General features: G+C 38.3%; 1 protein-coding gene across 1 annotated transcript in view; it reads left to right on the forward strand.

The window, feature by feature from the left end:
• Nucleotides 1-18,174, forward strand: part of DROSHA (drosha ribonuclease III) — a 74,326-nt gene that overhangs the window by 42,199 nt on the left and 13,953 nt on the right. The window contains exons 19-27 of the mRNA XM_054641348.2: nt 2,030-2,168; nt 2,854-2,914; nt 4,814-4,873; nt 6,808-6,907; nt 9,171-9,273; nt 12,217-12,287; nt 13,358-13,402; nt 16,172-16,329; nt 17,891-17,996. Coding sequence (XP_054497323.2) covers nt 2,030-2,168; nt 2,854-2,914; nt 4,814-4,873; nt 6,808-6,907; nt 9,171-9,273; nt 12,217-12,287; nt 13,358-13,402; nt 16,172-16,329; nt 17,891-17,996 — 843 coding nt within the window. The remainder of the gene's footprint in view (nt 1-2,029; nt 2,169-2,853; nt 2,915-4,813; nt 4,874-6,807; nt 6,908-9,170; nt 9,274-12,216; nt 12,288-13,357; nt 13,403-16,171; nt 16,330-17,890; nt 17,997-18,174) is intronic.

Genomic DNA, 18,174 nt, shown 5'->3' on the forward strand with positions numbered 1-18,174 from the left:
GTTATTCTCCAGATGAGTGGATGTGCCCTGCTTCTTGTTTTTATAGCCAGTTGCTCCAAAAGAGAATAGTTAAAACATTGCCCTTTTTTTCATTTGTAGCTAGTGAATAGAAATTTGCAAACTTCTGTTTAGCTCTTGATTTTTGCAAGCACATGATGAAATTTTTTTTATTAAGAAGCAAGAGCAGGAACTGGAGAGGAGAAGTTCTTACTTGTTTTAGATGCATCCATGTCACATAAGCAGCCTTTTATGTTAGTGCATATTTGGAACTGATTACCTCTGAGGCTGGTTCTTTGCATGGTGGCCCCTTTCCTCTTAGACTTTTTTCTGAGTTTACTGAAGGAAAATGGGGACTTCTGTTCAGAGCTTCCTTCTAAAGTAAGCATCATCTCTCTCCAATGAGTGGACTAACTTCTAAACATGGCAGTTTTTGTCTTTCTTTACAGATTTTACTCCCGAATTATTTTAAGGAAATGTCTTTTCTCACAGCTTCTCTGGTTTCTAGGATTTGTTTTCCAGGCCTTTTTACTACTGCAAGTTACATTAAACATTGAGCATTTTCTAGGATTTGGTTGTTGGCAGGTTGTCTTTGTTTTAATGTCAAAGATAAAAATGCACTGATGAAAACTTTCAGAATGTTGAGGCCAAACACACAAACCAACAAGTAAATTTAATCAAAAAGAGATGAGAGCATAAAAATAAAGTGTTAATCATGTTTGGTTGTAACAAATGTGCTTTTTTAATGCTTTGTCCCTACACTCATTTATTTAAAACCTAAAAACATTTTCCATAGCAGGAAGAGCTTTTTAAAAATGTATATAGTATCAGTAATTTGCTTGGGCATAGGCAATGTTTGATGTATAATTCTGCATTGATTGTTACCTATTTTATCATGGTATATTCTTTTTAAAGTACAGGCAGGTTAAAAAAAGATTACACTGAATTATCTATTCAGAAAAGCTGTAATGTGTCATCTAGTCCAGATGGAGCAGAATTTCAGAATGTGTGATTACAACAAATTTAGTAATACTATCAAGGAATTAAAAAGGACTTGGAGAAATTCTTATTGTTGATTAAATATAATTTTACTCTTTAAGTTTTGTGCTTAGAAAGCAACAGACAATGTTTGAATGAATTACTGAATGTCTTTGCTCAGTCTGCAGCACCAGTCCTGCATGCATGTCAGAAGTAACTTTCTGCAGCTTGCATTTTCCAGTGTTCTCTCTTTTTTATACGCAAGTTTTGTGTGCACATACTTTTATACATGCACAATATTTTGATCTGTGTATGTGTACAGAAGGAGAAAATCTGTGAGTTTGCAGGATGGAGTTCTGAAAAACAAGCTGTAGTTCTATTTACTGCTGCCATTTCTGCAGTTGTGATGTCAGCAGCAGAGTAAGCTTTTGGTGATCTTTGGTGGTACATAGGTAAAATAGGACCAATCCTGTCATTCCTCTTCCATTTGAAGAATGAGTCCTCTATAGTCATGAGGGAAAGAGTTCTTCTGTGATTAACTCTGCCAAGAATAATGTACTTGTTGTTGTTTCATTCCTTGAGCTAGGAGAGTTTTATAGATACTTAAGTAATGTAAATATGGATGGTTGAGAAGCTCTTTTAATTACTTATTTTTTTAATATGAATATTTATAGTTCAGTGTTAGAGTGAATATATTTTTAAATAAGCAAATGTATTGAAATCAGGTCAGCAAAGCTGGTAAGCAAAAGCCTTAAAGCAAATTGACAATTCATGCTTTTTCTCTTCTAAACTAATTTTTCTTTAAAGAAAAAAATGATGAAAGTTAATTAGTTAAATTGATGATTGAGCAGAAATGTTCCTTCTTTCTGACATCTGAAATAGCTCACCCTACATTTAAATTGCTGGAACCAAGTTTCTGATTGACTGCATCACTTTGTAACCTTTCTTCAAACTGAAAAATAACTATTACTAGCTACTGGTCTAAGATAATGTTTTTCTTTCATTTGCAAAAATACATTTAACCCTTTTTTTTCCTGTATGTGTTGCACTATAGCTTGCCATGACTCACCCAAGCCATCATTTAAATTTTGGGATGAATCCGGATCATGCCAGAAATTCCTTATCCAACTGTGGGATTCGACAGCCCAAGTATGGAGATAGAAAAGTTCACCATATACACATGAGAAAAAAAGGTATGCTATTTACACCACTTACATTTTAATTTTTCTCTTACCTCACATTTAATCAGTAAGAACACCCTTTGTTCCATTATCATTTCCTTGGCCATTTTTCTTTTGAGAGATGCCTTTAGTAGAAGATTTCAATGATTATATGCAGACACTGGTGAGGTCTTTCTAAAAGACTGGATTTTGCAAATTAGTCAGCAAGTAAAGAGCTGAGAACAAGCAAGGGTAATAAATGGGAGGATGTATTTGCTTAGATTTTTGGCAAGTACAGTTTTCTTAATTTGCTGCTTAACATGGTGAACGAACTGGAATATATTTTGTAAATGTTTCTTACTAATGTGAATGTGTGGTCTGTCTGCTGCAAAATATTCCTCACCCCTTTTTAAAGTATATTCAGTGATAATGAAGTAAATTATTTGTTGTTTATGTAATGTTTAGAATGTCCTTTTCATGCAAAGGTGGTATTTATCTGGCTCCCTGAGTGCAAAAATTCAATAATGTTGTTATGGGACTGTGGTCAGTTAGGCAGAGAGCATTGGTAAGGATTATACTTTATGTAATGAGCCCTGTAAATAACAGGATAATCTTGTGTACAGCAATTACGAAGTAACATTTTGAGTAATTGTTTTCTACATTTATTCAAAGTGAATTAGTGTCTGTTTACTTAATAGTGCATTGTTTATGTTTTTAGGGATAAACACCCTGATAAATATTATGTCCCGTTTGGGACAGGATGATCCAGCTCCTTCCAGGTAATGAAAATAGTTGTTAGCAAGTAGGGAAGCTGCTGCAGTGGGAGATATTTAATAGAAACAACCAACTTACTGTCGGCAACAGCTTTGGCAAATAGTTGAAGTGAAAAGTAATTTTGAATTGACTTTTATATTATGAAGGTGTGCTGAGCCTCCATTAGCAGTGACATAGTAAATGTTTGGTCATGCCTGCAGAAAATGTCTGAGGAAGGTTTTAACAGATAATTCTATCATTTTTGTTGATCCTTGAAATGAGGAGGACTAAAAGGCTACCTTTTTGCTTTCTGCAGAATAAAGATTTGTTGTTGTTGTTATCAGTGCTATAAATTGGATTCTTCATCATGTTTTCTCACAGTAGCACCTTCCTGGCATGGCACCTTGTTAACAGGAGTGTGGTGCTGAGCATGGGCTTTGCTGATTTACTATTCCAATTTAAAGACAGATGCAAAACCCATTAATGTTTTAATGCAATAATCTGTAAATGACCACTAAGAATTTTGTGAGTATAAATATAGTTTAAGATGTGGTTTACAGCCACAGGCACCATATTGAGCTGAAGTTGAATACACAAAGCTCACAAAGCTAATGCAAGAAGCAGTTGCATGTGAAATCTCTTAAATGCATGAGCTAGATGGCAGTGTGTATTTTAGTCAGCTAGTGTTCTAGCTGGACTCAAGAGCCATCATTTTGAAAGAAGCTTGGGAATAGGAGAAATTTAATTCTGCATAAATTATTGTGGCACTGTTCCCTAAATGCTGTTTCATCTAGACTATGCCCTTTTCAAGCTTATTTGAATCCTCTAAAGGTAACATAAGGCTAAATTGCATTAATTCTTATGAAATAACACAAAAATGTAAAGTCACATTTCTGAGACACGTGTGTTTTCAGTTATGTTGCCACACAGAGATGTAGATTTGCTCACACACTACTGTTTTATACAGCAGAAGTGCTTGAATTCTTTCAGCCCATAACAAAGGCCTGCTATTTCAGAAATTACGCTAATTATATAATTGTTGGAGGAGTGAATATTACAATAAAAGCTGCCAAATACTTGACAAGAATCTTCTGGATTAAAAAAAAATCCTGTGGCAATTGCCTTGATTCTGTTACAATCATATGTGAAATCAAAAATGGTGCTGCTTACTTGCTTTGGTGTCTAGAGCAGAAATTTGTATGTATTCAAAGACAAGCTCACATTCTTTTTCAGCTGCTTGCCCTTATTAGTCCTTTGAATATAAGCAGGCAGACAGCTTGAAGGAAATGAAACTTTATGGAAAACAAAGGTAAATCAGGAGCAGTAATGAAAGAAAACAGGAAATAAAAGATTCTAATAAGTTAATGGCATCTTGGGATGCATCTCCTGGTGCAGCCATTCTTTCTTTTGAGCTCAGAGGAAGTTACAGAAAACAAGGCATTTAAAGGTGCTAGAGAAATCCAAGTTGCTATTCCCTCTGCCGTAGCAACGATCTGCTACAGGGTTGTCCTGCCCTGCAGGTGTTAAAGTTAATTACGTAGAGCTCCCTAGCGTCATGCACAAGGCTTGGAACAGGCTTTTTGTTTCAATCATCTGGTGCCCTCTGATGGACAGAGAAACCTGACCTCAGTGCCAGGCAGCAGTCCTGCTTCCTTTTCCCATTTTGTGAAGCTTTGACAATAGCTCAGAACAGAACATATGGAAATTTCGAAGGTGGTGGTGTCAGTCCTGAGTTTCATGATTGACATAGTTATTACTCTGTTTTGGAAAGGATTGTAATCCAGAGAGGGTGTGGGAGGCTGCAAAAATTAGCATCGTGACTGATTAGCAATCAACTCTGATTTTTTTTTCTGTTTTAACTGTGTTGTGTAAATAACCAGTATGTGTTACTTAGGTTATGGTGAACTTTAAAATGCCTTTTTCAGGATTAACCACAATGAGCGTTTAGAATTTCTGGGAGATGCTGTGGTGGAGTTCTTAACAAGGTAAATGGGGAATTCTTCAACAGTTCTCACCTTTGTATGTTATTATTATAGTGTTGTGTTCATTGAACTTTCCAGTGTCTACTTTCACTATGAATGTTTGCAGTCCTGCCTGATATTTAGACCTGCTCACCTGAAGACAACTCTCTTGATAATTCTTCCAGTGGTCATGATAAAACAAGAAAGATTACAAAATAGAAAGTTAGAGTTTCTCTTTCATGGAGTGCAGTTGGTTTGGGTTAGAGATTATTCAGCTGTAGACAAGTTGAACTTTTTATCCTTTTTTTAAAGGAAAGATATTTTTCCTAGCATGCTATTTTGTTTCCATGGGTTCTTTTGGTCTAGTTGCAAGGGAGAAACATTTATGGGTAATGTTGAATGTGTTGCAGTCCTTGTATTTCCAGTAATTAGGGCTGTAGCTGCCATAACAACTTAAATAGTTAAGCACAAATGCAGTCTATTCAAAAGTAATGAAAAAACCTCCATGGTTCATCAAAAATTTCTCCAGTTCTGGCCTGAGTATTCTGAAATCAGTGAACAATACAAGCATATTATTAGTTACCTCCATTGTTCTCCGTCACCTTACTAGAGGCAAACAGGTTGCACAATGTAAAGATTATAATCTATTTTCACCTGCTTTGTTCTACTGTTTCAAATAGGGGTGTAGTCTTGTTTACTGCTAATTTGCTCTTTAAGCCAGTTTGTTACATGAACAACAAAACTGCCTTTATATCTCTGTTCTCTACTAGCCATTAGCTACGTGATATTAAAAACTATTAGCCTATAAAGGTCTCCACTGCCCTTAAAACTCATGGCCTTTTCTCTCATACAACAGTACAGGCTAATAAGATGGAAGACTTGCTGATTAAAATGTCTTGCATTTTTCATTGTCATTGTTCATCAACCATCAGTTCACTTTCTGAGCTAACTTTTGTCTCGATTCAGGAAAAAAATGAGCTCTATTTTTGTTCAATAGAGCATGTAAGCACCTATTTAAATCTGATTTTTTTTCTACCTCTCTTAACTTCAGGTGTCTGCTGTTGTGAATTATGATGCTTGATTGGATTGCCTTGAGTTTTATGGCAGTTTTTGTCCTTAAATAATCTTGCATCCATCTGCATTTTTCTCCCTGTGTACTAGCTTAATAAAATATTTTAATAATTATTGCCATACAGTGCCTTAATTAGAGAATGTTGAAAATCCTCTATGTGTTAACTTTTTTTGACATGGGTTAGATAGTCATAGATGAAAGTATCCAAAATCATTTATTCATTACACAGATCTTGATGGGATCAGTGAATTACTTTCGTTTTGTTTCTGTTTTATGAAGAACCTTGCTAGCATGATGACAAATACCATTAAAGGCTGTTAAAAGCTTGTGATTTTTACTTCTTTGGTTTTTTTTTGGTTGTGGAATAATGACTTCACACATTTGATAAATCCAGGCTGTTGAGTTCTGGTCTTTGTTTCCATTAGCATTTGTTAAAGTACTTTAAGAAGCATGTATAAACAGATAGGTGTCCTGTTGGCAGCAGCAGCAGCACCTGAAAGCGCTGTGTACCCACAGCATGGCGTTTCTCAAGGCTGAGGCTTCCCTTGTGCTTTATTCCTCAGCATCCTCTAGGTGTCAGCTGTGCAGAACCCTCTGCTGCTAGACAGAAACCTGAGATGAGGGAACTGCAGGGATTTAGCCATTATGTGCTGCCCAGCACAGAAGCAGCACTCTTCCTGCTCTGCTGCCAGTGCTATCCCATCAGAGAGGATTGGGCATTGTTTGGATGTTTTATCTTTACCTTACTTAAAGCTGAGTTCCACTTAAAGGGACCCACCCGTATTAGCCACTAGGGTCTGAGGGAAGGGCACAGTTCTCTACAGGTGTATGTGGTTCATCTTTAATCACATACTAACAGCATCTGGTTTGCTTTTTGTTTTGCCAGTGTCCACTTATACTACCTGTTTCCCACTCTGGAGGAAGGAGGATTAGCTACGTACCGCACTGCCATCGTACAGAATCAGCACCTGGCCATGCTGGCTAAGGTACAGCTCTCTGTGCCTCTGTGTTGGACACCCATGCTATGAGTGTCTGTACTGCTTCTTGAGGGAACCACCTGCTTTGACAGGCAGTTTTCTTTGCTGTGTTTTGTGTACGAGATTGGGGATGCAGGAACCCTTTTCAGTTTGAAAGTACATTTTAAAGATAATGGAAAACTTTGTTTTCTCCTAAGCATGCTTTTGGGAAAAGTGATTTTTGCAGGCATAGAGATGAGTTTTTAGCCTTTGTTGAAGGTGTGCCCGTACTTGCCTTTAATTTGCACAATTAATGAAGCTGACAGTAGAACTTCAGTGAAGAAAAAGAATCAAACTTATAAACATGTTGTTTATAATTTCTGATAGACTGTGTAGGGAGAACGTGGCAACAGAAGCTAGAAAATATGGGGGGGAAAATGGCACCTGCTCCAAAACCTATGCAGTCATTTTCAGGTCCACTGTAGACTGTCAGAATAGTCAGCAGTATATTAAACAAGGTTTTGGAGAAGAGTTGTGTTACCTCCTAGGAAAAATTAAGATGCCTTAGAATTTTATTTAATTTAGTTCTGTGAACGATGGAGCTTTTTATATTTCTGTATATGATACTGGTGCATGGTAATATCATACATAAACTTGATTCAATCTATTCATAAATATGTAGATATTCCCTTATACATTCTTGATTTTGTTATTTTTTTTTTAAGAAACAGTCTGAGACTATTACTGATGTAATTGATTATGCCACACATGTGCACACAGTGTCCACTGTGTGCTGCTGATAGTTTTCAATCTTTCCTCTCTGTAATCACACAGTTCCCTAAACAACCTTATCCAATCTTGGGATTTTGGCAAAAACTGCAGGATTTCTAACATATCATCTTTTTGCTCAGCTCTCAGGAGAGGCACAGGGTAGGCAATGAACAGAATCATTTTCTTCCACGTCTTTTTTTATTAATTTAGGTAAGCATGAATTGATTGAAACATTTCATATCAGGGCCTTGTTTACAAATATGGTATTGCCTGACATTTGAATTAATGATACTATTTTTAAAACTGCATCAGGAAAACTCATATATTCTTAAAGTCTGTTCACAGCCTTTATCATTGTACAAGAACAATTTTTGAAAAATTTTATTGCAATATTTTTAAAACTGTAGGTGCAGCTGTAAATATTAGATATCTGTAAATTCCAAATTTTCCTCTCATGTGTCTTATATGATGTGCCTGGTTTCTTCCCCTGCAGTGTCATATTGCATTCAGTTCTCTTAATATATTTCTCAGCCGCTCAATTTCTCTTGAACTTGTGGAATGCTGTTCATAACTAAGAAGCAAGTGATGAGTATAAGAAGTTGAAATTTTATATAAAACAATTAATATTCTACTCTTATATTGACTCTAGCAAGTGTGGCTGTGCATTATGAAGTGTGATGGAACACTGTCAGTTGTAATTCACAGTATTCTGGAGCAGTGAACAGGCTGCCATTCATTGAAAATGGGAAACTCTTTTTGGCAATTGAAACATGTCTAAACCATGCATCTCAAACAACTTAGTATCCAGCTTTACCTCTCAAACATACTCTGGGAGGATGAAGTTAAAAGTTAACAAGAAATTAATCAGTAGAAACTTAATACCCAGCTGGGAAGAGCCTGTTCTCATACAAACTTTGCAAGATGCATAAATCTCTTCTTTAAAAATTCCAATCATGGTTTTGTGTCAAAAAGACAAATATGTAAAGAGAATCTAGGGGCTCTTGCCTGCATTTCTATAGCAGAATTATCATACATTATAGAAAATATCTGGCTTACTGTCTGAGATTTTGACTGGCAAGCAGAACTATAGTTCAGGCAACAGAAGAGTGTTAATGATGCACTTTTGAAAGGACAAAGGAAGCTAGGTGGCACTGCAGATTAAAATATGAGCCTTCTCTTGCAGTTCCCAGAGGCTACCACCTGTTGATGGTCTTAGAGGAAAAAGCCAGCTGTTCAATGGATTGTGTCTACCAGAGTTCCTATTCCTCACTGTTCTGCTTCAGTTTCTTTTGGTTTGATAATTCTAGTTTTTCCATGGTATCACACTCCAGTTTTTACCTCTCATAAAGAAGGAAATTTTTTTAATTTTAGCCTCTGTCTGAACTGAAACTTTGGAGAAAAGCTTCATAGTTCCTTCAAACCTAGTAGCTGCATGATGACAGTGTAATTGAACTTTAATGACTAAACTGGTACTCTTGTACTTCTAAAGCCATGGTTTTCACTCTTTCTACGTATTTTGCAGAAGCTGGAACTGGAACGATTCATGCTCTATGCTCATGGTCCAGACCTTTGCAGGGAGTCAGATCTCCGCCATGCTATGGCAAACTGCTTTGAAGCCCTCATAGGTAAGATATTTGCATTTGTGTGTGGGGGCAGGTACATTTTATACCTGTCTGTGTGCCATGTTGACTGTGATGGAGGAGATGTGGGCCTGTTGAGCAGTGCCAGTAGGTGTAGGCAATAGTAAGGCTTGTTGGATCATCTTTGTCCCTTCCCCTCTCCTGCACGTATGCCACATGTATAAACACATTGAGTGTGTAGTACAACCATGAAAATCTCACCTTCCATGTCCTGGCTTCCACACACTGAAGGTGAAGCTGTCTCATGTCACTGCAGAACTCCACCTCTCCTGTGCCAGTGTGGCCTGACACCTGCCCCCTGTGGGAGCAGGGGAGCAGTTCAGTCACTGTGGCCTGGCAGAAGATAAGCAGATTCACTGCTTCCAGTAGTGCTTGAACAGACCTGCAGCCTCAGCCCTGAATTGTAGCAGCAGCTTGCTCTCTGAATGCACCAGGCACTCCCAACTGAGTCACCAGACTACTTTATCTGTGCCCTGCTAGCCTTCGGTGAATTTGCAGAGTAAATACCTATTAGTCTTTGCATTTTTCTTACAGGTAAAAAGCATGGCAATACGGCTGGTGTAAAAAAAGCTACCTGCTAGCTGAGGGTGAAGGAGAGTTGTGTCAAATTTGCTGTTGGGCACTAGGATGCAGATTAATGACTGGCTGCATTGGTTTATAGGTTTATATTGCAGAGGAAATCAGGGCCTGACCACAGTTACCAAGCCAGGAGGGTGAAAATCTCATTGGTTACGTCTGCACAAGCTCTGTTTTAAATAGCAGATTTTTATGAACCTTTACTTGCTTGAGTACACAAAGCAAGTTAGTCTCACTGGTTTGACTTCATATTCATCAAGATGTACTGTACAAGTTGCTAGCTGTGGGAATGGTTTAGCCCTGTTACCGGTCTTTATGCACTACACGAGCTCCTGAAGCATTTTGTCCTGCTTTGAAAAATAGATCATAGTTGGCTGAGTTGTCAATAGTTCTGTGCATTCTGCCTTGGGCCAGATTGCATTTCCTCTTATCAAGAAATAAGAGTTTTCTTTTTAACTCTGTTTTGCTTTCCATGAATGCTTTGATCTTTAATTTAAAAATAAAAAGCAAACAGAAGAGGAACACTAGATATGTATCTGTGTCTTTGTTCATAGGCTTCAGCCTGTCTAGGATGTAGTGATGAGAACTATTTGGCAAGCATTGAGATTTGCTGAGAGAGCAGGCTTGCTATTTAACCTCTAATACAAAGCTGTTCAGCAAGTTAATTGAGCAATAAGATTTTTTCAGTGCTGTAGCTAAAATGTGGGAGCTTGTTAAGGGACTATAAAAGTACATGTAGGGTGTGGAGCTCCTACTTTGAGGCTATTCTACAAAGTCTGGTGCTTCATCACGAAGTCCCTGTGATGAACATAAAAAACAGAAGTATGAGCAGGCTGCCTAGGAATTGTTTAAAATTTTGTGCTCTCATAATATTCTTCTTCCAGATTAGTCTTATAAACCCCCAAACTGTTCTTTGAAGAGTCCAAAGAAAGTAGGTGGCCTAATGAGGAATCAAAGGGGAAGGGAAAGGCAAGGCAAATCACGTTCTTTCTCTGTGTTCTTGATGTAGCTGTGTATTCCATTTGCTTTTATGCTTACAATAACAAGTTTGAGATTTTCAGAAGTTCTCCTGTAAAACACATTAGAGGACAAAATGTTGATACTAATTTAAGAAGTGCCTGTGCAGATATAGAGTATATAGGGTACACAGGAAAATATGTGAAGTTTTGCAGAGCTTGTTACTGATGGACATGTGGAGAGAGCTGTGTGTGAAGTTTAAAAAAAAACAAACATGATCTTCAGAAACTGAGACATGCAGAGATGCCCTTTCCAGCTCAGACAATAAATTATTGTGGTACCAGTAAGGAAGGAGGCTCAAGGAAGACCTTGAGCTTTGCAATAGTCCCAACACATCATTTATATGCAATGTAATCTTATTGCAAGTATAGAATAAATGGTAATTGTTTGTTAGTTATTGAAATTCATTTCATGGGTTTCCCTATCTGCAAATGTTGTTGTGGTTTATCCCCAGCCAGCAGCCAAGCCCCATGCAGTGCTCGCTCACTCCTCCACCAGTGGGATTGAGGAGAAAATCAAAAGGATAAAAGCTGGAAAAGTCATGGGTTGAGATAAAGATGGTTTCACGGGGAAAACAAAAGCTTTGCACACAAGCAAAGCAAAAGAAGAAATCATTTCACTGCTTCCTATAGGCAGGCAGCTGTTCAGCCATTCCAGGAAAGCAGGGCCCTGTCACACATAATGGTGACTTGGGAAGACAAACACCATCACTCCCAACACAACCCTTTCCTCCTTCTTCCCTGCAGTTTATATACTGAGCATGATGTCATACAGTCTGGAATATCCCTTTGGTCAGTTTGTCCTGACTGTTTCTTCCCAATGTCCCAAGCACCCCCTAGTATCCTCTCCAGTGTGGCAATACCAAAAGCAAAAAAGGCCTTGACTCTGTGTGAACCCTACTCAGCAATAACAAAAGCATCTCTGTTTTATCAACCTCTGTCCAGCAAAAATGGAAAACGTATCCCTGTACAGTCACTGTGAAGAAAATGAGCACTGTGCTAGCTTAACAGCACAATTGTCTAGTTAGCTGTTTACTGGAAAGTACTTCTGGAAATATAGGTTAATTTGTATAAACTTTGCTCTTTGGATGTATAATTTTCTATCACTGATATAATTATATCAGGTTTTTCTTTGCATTTTATGACTGTTGATTTACACTGGTGTTTAATGTGCTTTAAATTTTTCCAAAAAACAGGTGTTGCTACAGAAAGCATGCTTTTAAAAATGAATGTGTTGGAGATGAAGAAGTCCAAGATCTTTGACTTTCTCATGCTTAGTAATTTTCTGAATGCTAATTGCATTATTGACCTTTGACATATTGGTCCCCTCATGTAGGAGCTGTTTATCTAGAGGGAAGCCTAGAAGAAGCAAAACAATTATTTGGACGTTTGCTCTTCAATGAAAAGGTATTTATGTACTTACATGATTTGATTTCCAGTTCAAAAAGAACTTGATGTGCTTTCGTCTCCATTGTTTTACTTAAGAATCACAACTGAACAGAAATACTGTTTTATGCAGTTCCTGGAAATTGAATTAAAACAGCAAGCCCTACTGATCCAGGCAAAAAAATTATGGTATTTTCTCAGGTGTGCTTTGGGTTGCTTGACTTGGGTAGAGAAAGGGTGGCTGGTGTGGGAAACGTGACAGCTTCTATTCAAAGTGCTGCTCTGAAAACATGAATGGGTGCTGCAGATCCAGGTGTTTGGCTCTGAGGGAATGATGCACTTGTCGAGCAACTATTCCGTTTCATCAATTAAATCATCCTTCCCTAAAAGCTTTAAACATATGTTTGGAGAGAAAAAAGAAAGGAGGGTGTTTCATTCAGCATTTAGCCAATTGCACAATTACAGTGTGCAAGAATAGATCAGGCTGTATCTTAGATGGCTGTTAGTTAGAACATGTTCTGTATAAAGGTGAAGGAAAGTACCCACTGCTGGGACAACACACATGGCAGTGGTGAGAGGATGAATTGTGTATTATTTTCCTTCCTTTAAGTCAGTGAAATGACAAAGCTTATTAGAAATAAAAGTATTTCGAAGCCTATTGTAAGTCACTGTTTATTTGCTGCTTGGTGGCTGTAGTGAAAGAAGCCTTTATGAAATAGAAGAAAATAAGTGAGATTTTTTTTTTTCTTTTTCAGTCCTTTCCTTTGGAGAAGTCAAACTTGCTACTGAGGAGTACTTGCAAATAAAGTTAGTCCTGAGGCTTAAACAAATCTTTTTCTTCCTTTAACCACTTTTTATGTGGTTCAAGGATTTTTCCACCTCTTTGACACAAGCTAATTGGGAGGACTACAGGCAGTTTGAACAGCAAATACACGATTTTAAAAATTAGTTTGCCAGCACTATTGAATTTGCAATAAGCAGAGTCAGCATCTGAAATAGTTCAGTATTTCAAGTAATGACATTTTATTTAGTACTGTGGAATTTGTTAAATGACTCCCTTGAGCATTAAAGGCATCTCTCATTGTTTGCAGGACCTGCGGGATGTATGGCTTAATTATCCACTACACCCACTCCAAGTAAGTGTATCCCTTTCTGTAATAAATTTTGCTGTTCTGCTTTTTTTTTTCAGGGATGCTTTTCCATAGGTTTCCATTGTGATGACATCTCAGAAATTGTGCTAAAGAGTAGCCAAAGGAATATATATATGTTTTCCTTCATGTTTGGCTTGTGATTTGTTTGGTTGTTTTTTTTAAATAAGTAGTGAGTTTTTGCCTTGCTGAGAATTAATCATTCACCTTTCCTTGGCTCATGTTTGTTGTATAACTGTGCCTGTACAGTAAATCAAATGAGAGGTAGTGTTTTGACAGCTTCTTGTTTGTTTTCTCAAAAGTGGAGGAAAAGGGTGCAAGAACAATCTATGAACATTTTTTCTTAACCTAAAATTAGGACTGAAACCTTAATAGTAGGAAGGCATATTAATTGAATGCCATAAAAGTTTTGATTTGATTCTATTTTGATTTTGTGTGTTTGTGCCCATGCAATGATAGTGTGGTTGTTTCAGTGATTCCAGTAACTTTAATACCATGTAAATGCTAAAATTACGAAGATGTCTGAAGGCTAACTTATCCTCCATGTATCGAAGGATACAGGTTCACAAGCTGTCAGTTTGAGGCTGGAAGTTGGGAGATTGATGTCCCAGTCCATTCTCCCTTACTGAATTCTTGGGCAGACATAGAGCAAGTCTCAGAGCCTCTCTGCACTGTGCCTCCTTGTCTTCAGTGCAAGCAGGAGTGTGCAAGGTTGCTGCAAAAAGAACAGTGAATGCACATGCAAAATCTTCAGTAACAAAGCAGTGCATGTGAAGAATTTTTACAATCACTTCCCTCTGGGTATAAATACAAAATACTCTTAATGGAAGATAACATTTCGAGATTCGGCACTAGCTGTCCTGCGTGGTGGCACACAGCTCCAAAGAAGATTGTTCTTACTGTGAATTTCTTTCTTTTCTCTTACTTAATTTTAACCTTTTTATCCCTGCTTTCACATAGACTTGCACTCTGCTTAGAAATTAGCAAGTCAGTGTAGGAAGCATATAATTTCTTGCTTACTACCTTGACTTGTGTGATGAAAATTGTTTTCTTCCACATCCCAAAACCATCTTAGGGGGTTTTGCCAGTAGGCGAAACACAGGCAACTTGGGCTTGCCTTTTGGCACAGCTAGTCTGAAAAACGGTGTTTTTAAAAACTACTAAAAATCACCGTGACAATATGCCTAATGAGATCCCAATCAATTAAAAAAAAAAAAACAACCCTAGGTAAGATAACAGAGTTATAGGTCTTCAGTTCTGTGTATTTGGCAGTAGCCAAGTCTGTAGAAATGGTCTAAAAAATAATTAGTGGTCATCTGGATACATATGGACTCAGAAAGAATCAACATGTAAAGACAAGTCCTGCCTCACAGATGTATGGGAAGTTTTAGGAGACAAAACAGCAATGATAATGCAGATGATTCTGTCTGCTGGGTTTCCTGAGAGGCTGTTGGAAAGACAGTCAGGAAAGGCTTTTAAAATTTTATCTTTTTTTTAAGAAGCAATAAAAAAAAGCAACTTCAATGAAAAATGTCAGTCCCTACCAGATTAAAAGGAATGGCTGAAACTTAAGAAAGGGAGAACAGGAGTGAAATGACCACATCTTGCAAGGAATGGTGATCACTGGCAGATTTCCCTCGGGATCTTTGCTCGAGTACAGGCTGTTCTCATTGACAGCCTAGGGAACAGGATGAGCAGTGAGGTGGCAGTTTGTTGACAGTACCAAATTATTTCAAGTAGCAGGGACAACAGCAGACTGCAGAATTGCACTCAGGTTGTGAGAATGCAAGGGTGACTCACTGTGGAGTTTTAAAAAGCAGTGTAAGTAAATAGAAGGGGCTGTGCATGATGAAGCAAAAAGTCTCAGCTCCATATGCAGCTGAACTCCAAAATGACAATTATCACCCAGGTGTGGAATGGTGCAAGGGTATGTAGCTCTATGAAAGTGTGAACTGAACGCTCTGTACAGAAAAAAGGCAAATTGAATGTAATCAATTAATAGAAAAGGGGCAGACAACAAACCAAGAATTATTTCGATGCCAGTTTAAAAATCTCTTGTTATTCTTAGTTTTCTTTTAGGCATCCTTCTGGTAATTCTTCCTCTAAAACATTACTATACCAAAGAGATGCTCAGAATGGGTAGAGGAAATGTTTAAGCCATTTCCCAGCTCCACAAAGGCATTTAACAGTGTCATCACAATAAGGACATCAGACAAGAAACTGATAAGAAAAGATATTGACCCAAAGCAATAATTTTAACTTTCTTGTGTTAGTGTGCCCTTTTAAATTTCATATTTAAAGTATTTATTCTTGATTTTTGATACTTAAGGGAAGTGGAAAAAATTGATTGGGATTTTGTCTCATCTTGACATGCTGTCAGTCTGCCAGCCCTATTCTAATAATTTTTGAATGTGTTGCTCAGTTGCAAACAATGTGATAATGTTAGAAAATATATATACAATTGTACATATTTTGTGAAAGTTTGTATTATGCTACAATGCATCCACATGTAGAGACATGCAAGTGATGGGCTTAAATGCCTCAGCTGTTAAAGAAGCATACATCAGAGCTCATCTTTTCCTTGGCTTGTAATTACTCAAGACCAAAAGGCAGAGGAAATGTGGTTTTCTCAGTTCAGCTGTCCATGGAACTTGTTCATTGTATTCTTTGCCCTTGATTTAAAGAATGCTTGCTTTTCTCTGAAAATTTCTGCAGCAGTCTGAGTTTGTCATTACTTACACTTCATTTTTCTTGCAGCTGCAGGAGTCCAATACTGACAGGCAACTCATTGAGACCTCTCCAGTTCTTCAAAAGCTTACGGAGTTTGAGGAGGCAATTGGAGTCATCTTTACTCACGTTCGACTTCTAGCACGTGCATTCACTCTGAGGACAGTAGGCTTTAACCATCTGACTCTGTGAGTACATGACAAGAGTCCTCATGTAGCTCTGTTGGCCCTTCTGTTAGAGTATTTCAGATTGCCTAGTTTGTAAACAAACTGTGTTACATTTATTTCCTGAAATAGAGCAGCCAGCCCACCTGGCTCAGTGTGCCACCTCTGACAGTAATCAGTAGCAAATATCTTGGGAAAGACTGTAGAAGGTGTTAGAGACCTATCCTGGTGTTTATTTTGAGCTTTTTGCATGACTGATACTTGTACTTCACTCCTGAGATCTTAGCAAAACATACCTGGAGGTACGTTTGGGCAGAGAAAAGAAGTAAAATTACACTCTTTGATCCAAGCACAGCCCTTGTGTTCTGTTGCTTGCAAAGCTGCCAGGCCCTGTTTTCAAGCAAACAGTATTACAGAATATGCTGAGTTGGAAGGAACCCATTGGGATCATCAAGTCCAACTCCTGGCCCTGCATAGAGCCCCCCCCCGGAATTACACCCTGTGCCTGAGAGTGTTGTCCACACACTTCTGAACTCAGACAGGCTTGGTGCTGTGACCACTTCCCTGGGGAGCCTTTCCAGTGTTAAACCACCCTCTGGGTGAAAAACCTCTTTCTGATATCCAGCCTAAACTTCTCCTGACTCAGCTCCATGCTGTTTCCTTGAGCCCTGTCTCCCTGTTCCCTGAAGAGAACAGCACCCGCCCCTCCATTCCCCTCTGCAGTGAGGTGTCCCATAGTCCTCTCCAGCTGAACAAAGTGACCTCAGCTGCTCCTCAAACGGCTTCACCTCAAGACCTTTCACTATCACAGTTGCTCACATTTGGACACTCTCTAACTGCTTAATGTTGTCTTTTTACTGTGGCACCCAAAACTGCCCCCAGCACTTGAGGCAAGGCTGCTCCAGAGCAGAGCAGGACAATCCCCTCCCTTTCCCAGCTGGCCATGCTGTGCCTGATGCCCCCAGGACACACTTGGCCCTCCTGGCTGCCAGGGCACTGCTGACTCATGTTCAAATTGCCATTGACCAGGTCCCCCAGGTCCATTTCCACAGTGCAGCTCTCCAACATCTCATTCTCCACTTTATACCCACAACTGGGGTTGTCCTAGACAGAGAATCTGGCACTTGCCCTTGTTAAACTTCATATCAGTGCTTACCCTCTCCAGGGTCTTGTATGAGTTTAAACCCTGATCCTTTTCTTTCTTGTGAATGGACATTTTTCTCTGTTGAAGTATTGCATTCATTAGTTCATTTTCTTAAAACAAGTTTGAGATAGAGATCTTATCCCAATACAGATTTGATGTTAACTGCTCTTCTCCTTCATTTTCTCTGTGATCTCTAATCTAATGATTGCATTTATTTGTAGCTATCCCACATTGCTTTTTGCCTAAGTTGGTGTTACTACAGTAATGAGCTGTGTTTCCATCTCACCTGATTAACACTGAAAAATTGTCTTAAATGTGTTTGGAAATGAGCAAGGCTCACTTTCAGATCACTCTTCATTTTAATTTGTGTGTGCATGCTGGTTTTGGTTTTTTCCTCATGAGTGCTTATTGATTTTGCTGCACTGATGTCTCATTTTTCAGAGGCCACAACCAGAGGATGGAATTCCTGGGTGACTCCATAATGCAGTTGGTAGCCACAGAGTATTTATTCATACATTTCCCTGATCATCATGAAGGGCACTTAACGGTAAGACTGCCATCAATCATATTCTCCATAAGAGCAAGAGTGGGATGGAGACCGAAATTATCGGAGCAACCAGTGAATTGTTCTGAGCTTGATTAATAGAAGAAGCCTCAGCAACCACTGCTCTTAATAAGGCTTTGTTAATTTTAAGTCATGAGCACTGCAATGAATAGAAAATGGT

The sequence above is a fragment of the Agelaius phoeniceus genome, chromosome 1 (genome assembly GCF_051311805.1).
Source record: "Agelaius phoeniceus isolate bAgePho1 chromosome 1, bAgePho1.hap1, whole genome shotgun sequence".
NCBI classification, from domain to species: Eukaryota; Metazoa; Chordata; class Aves; order Passeriformes; family Icteridae; genus Agelaius; species Agelaius phoeniceus.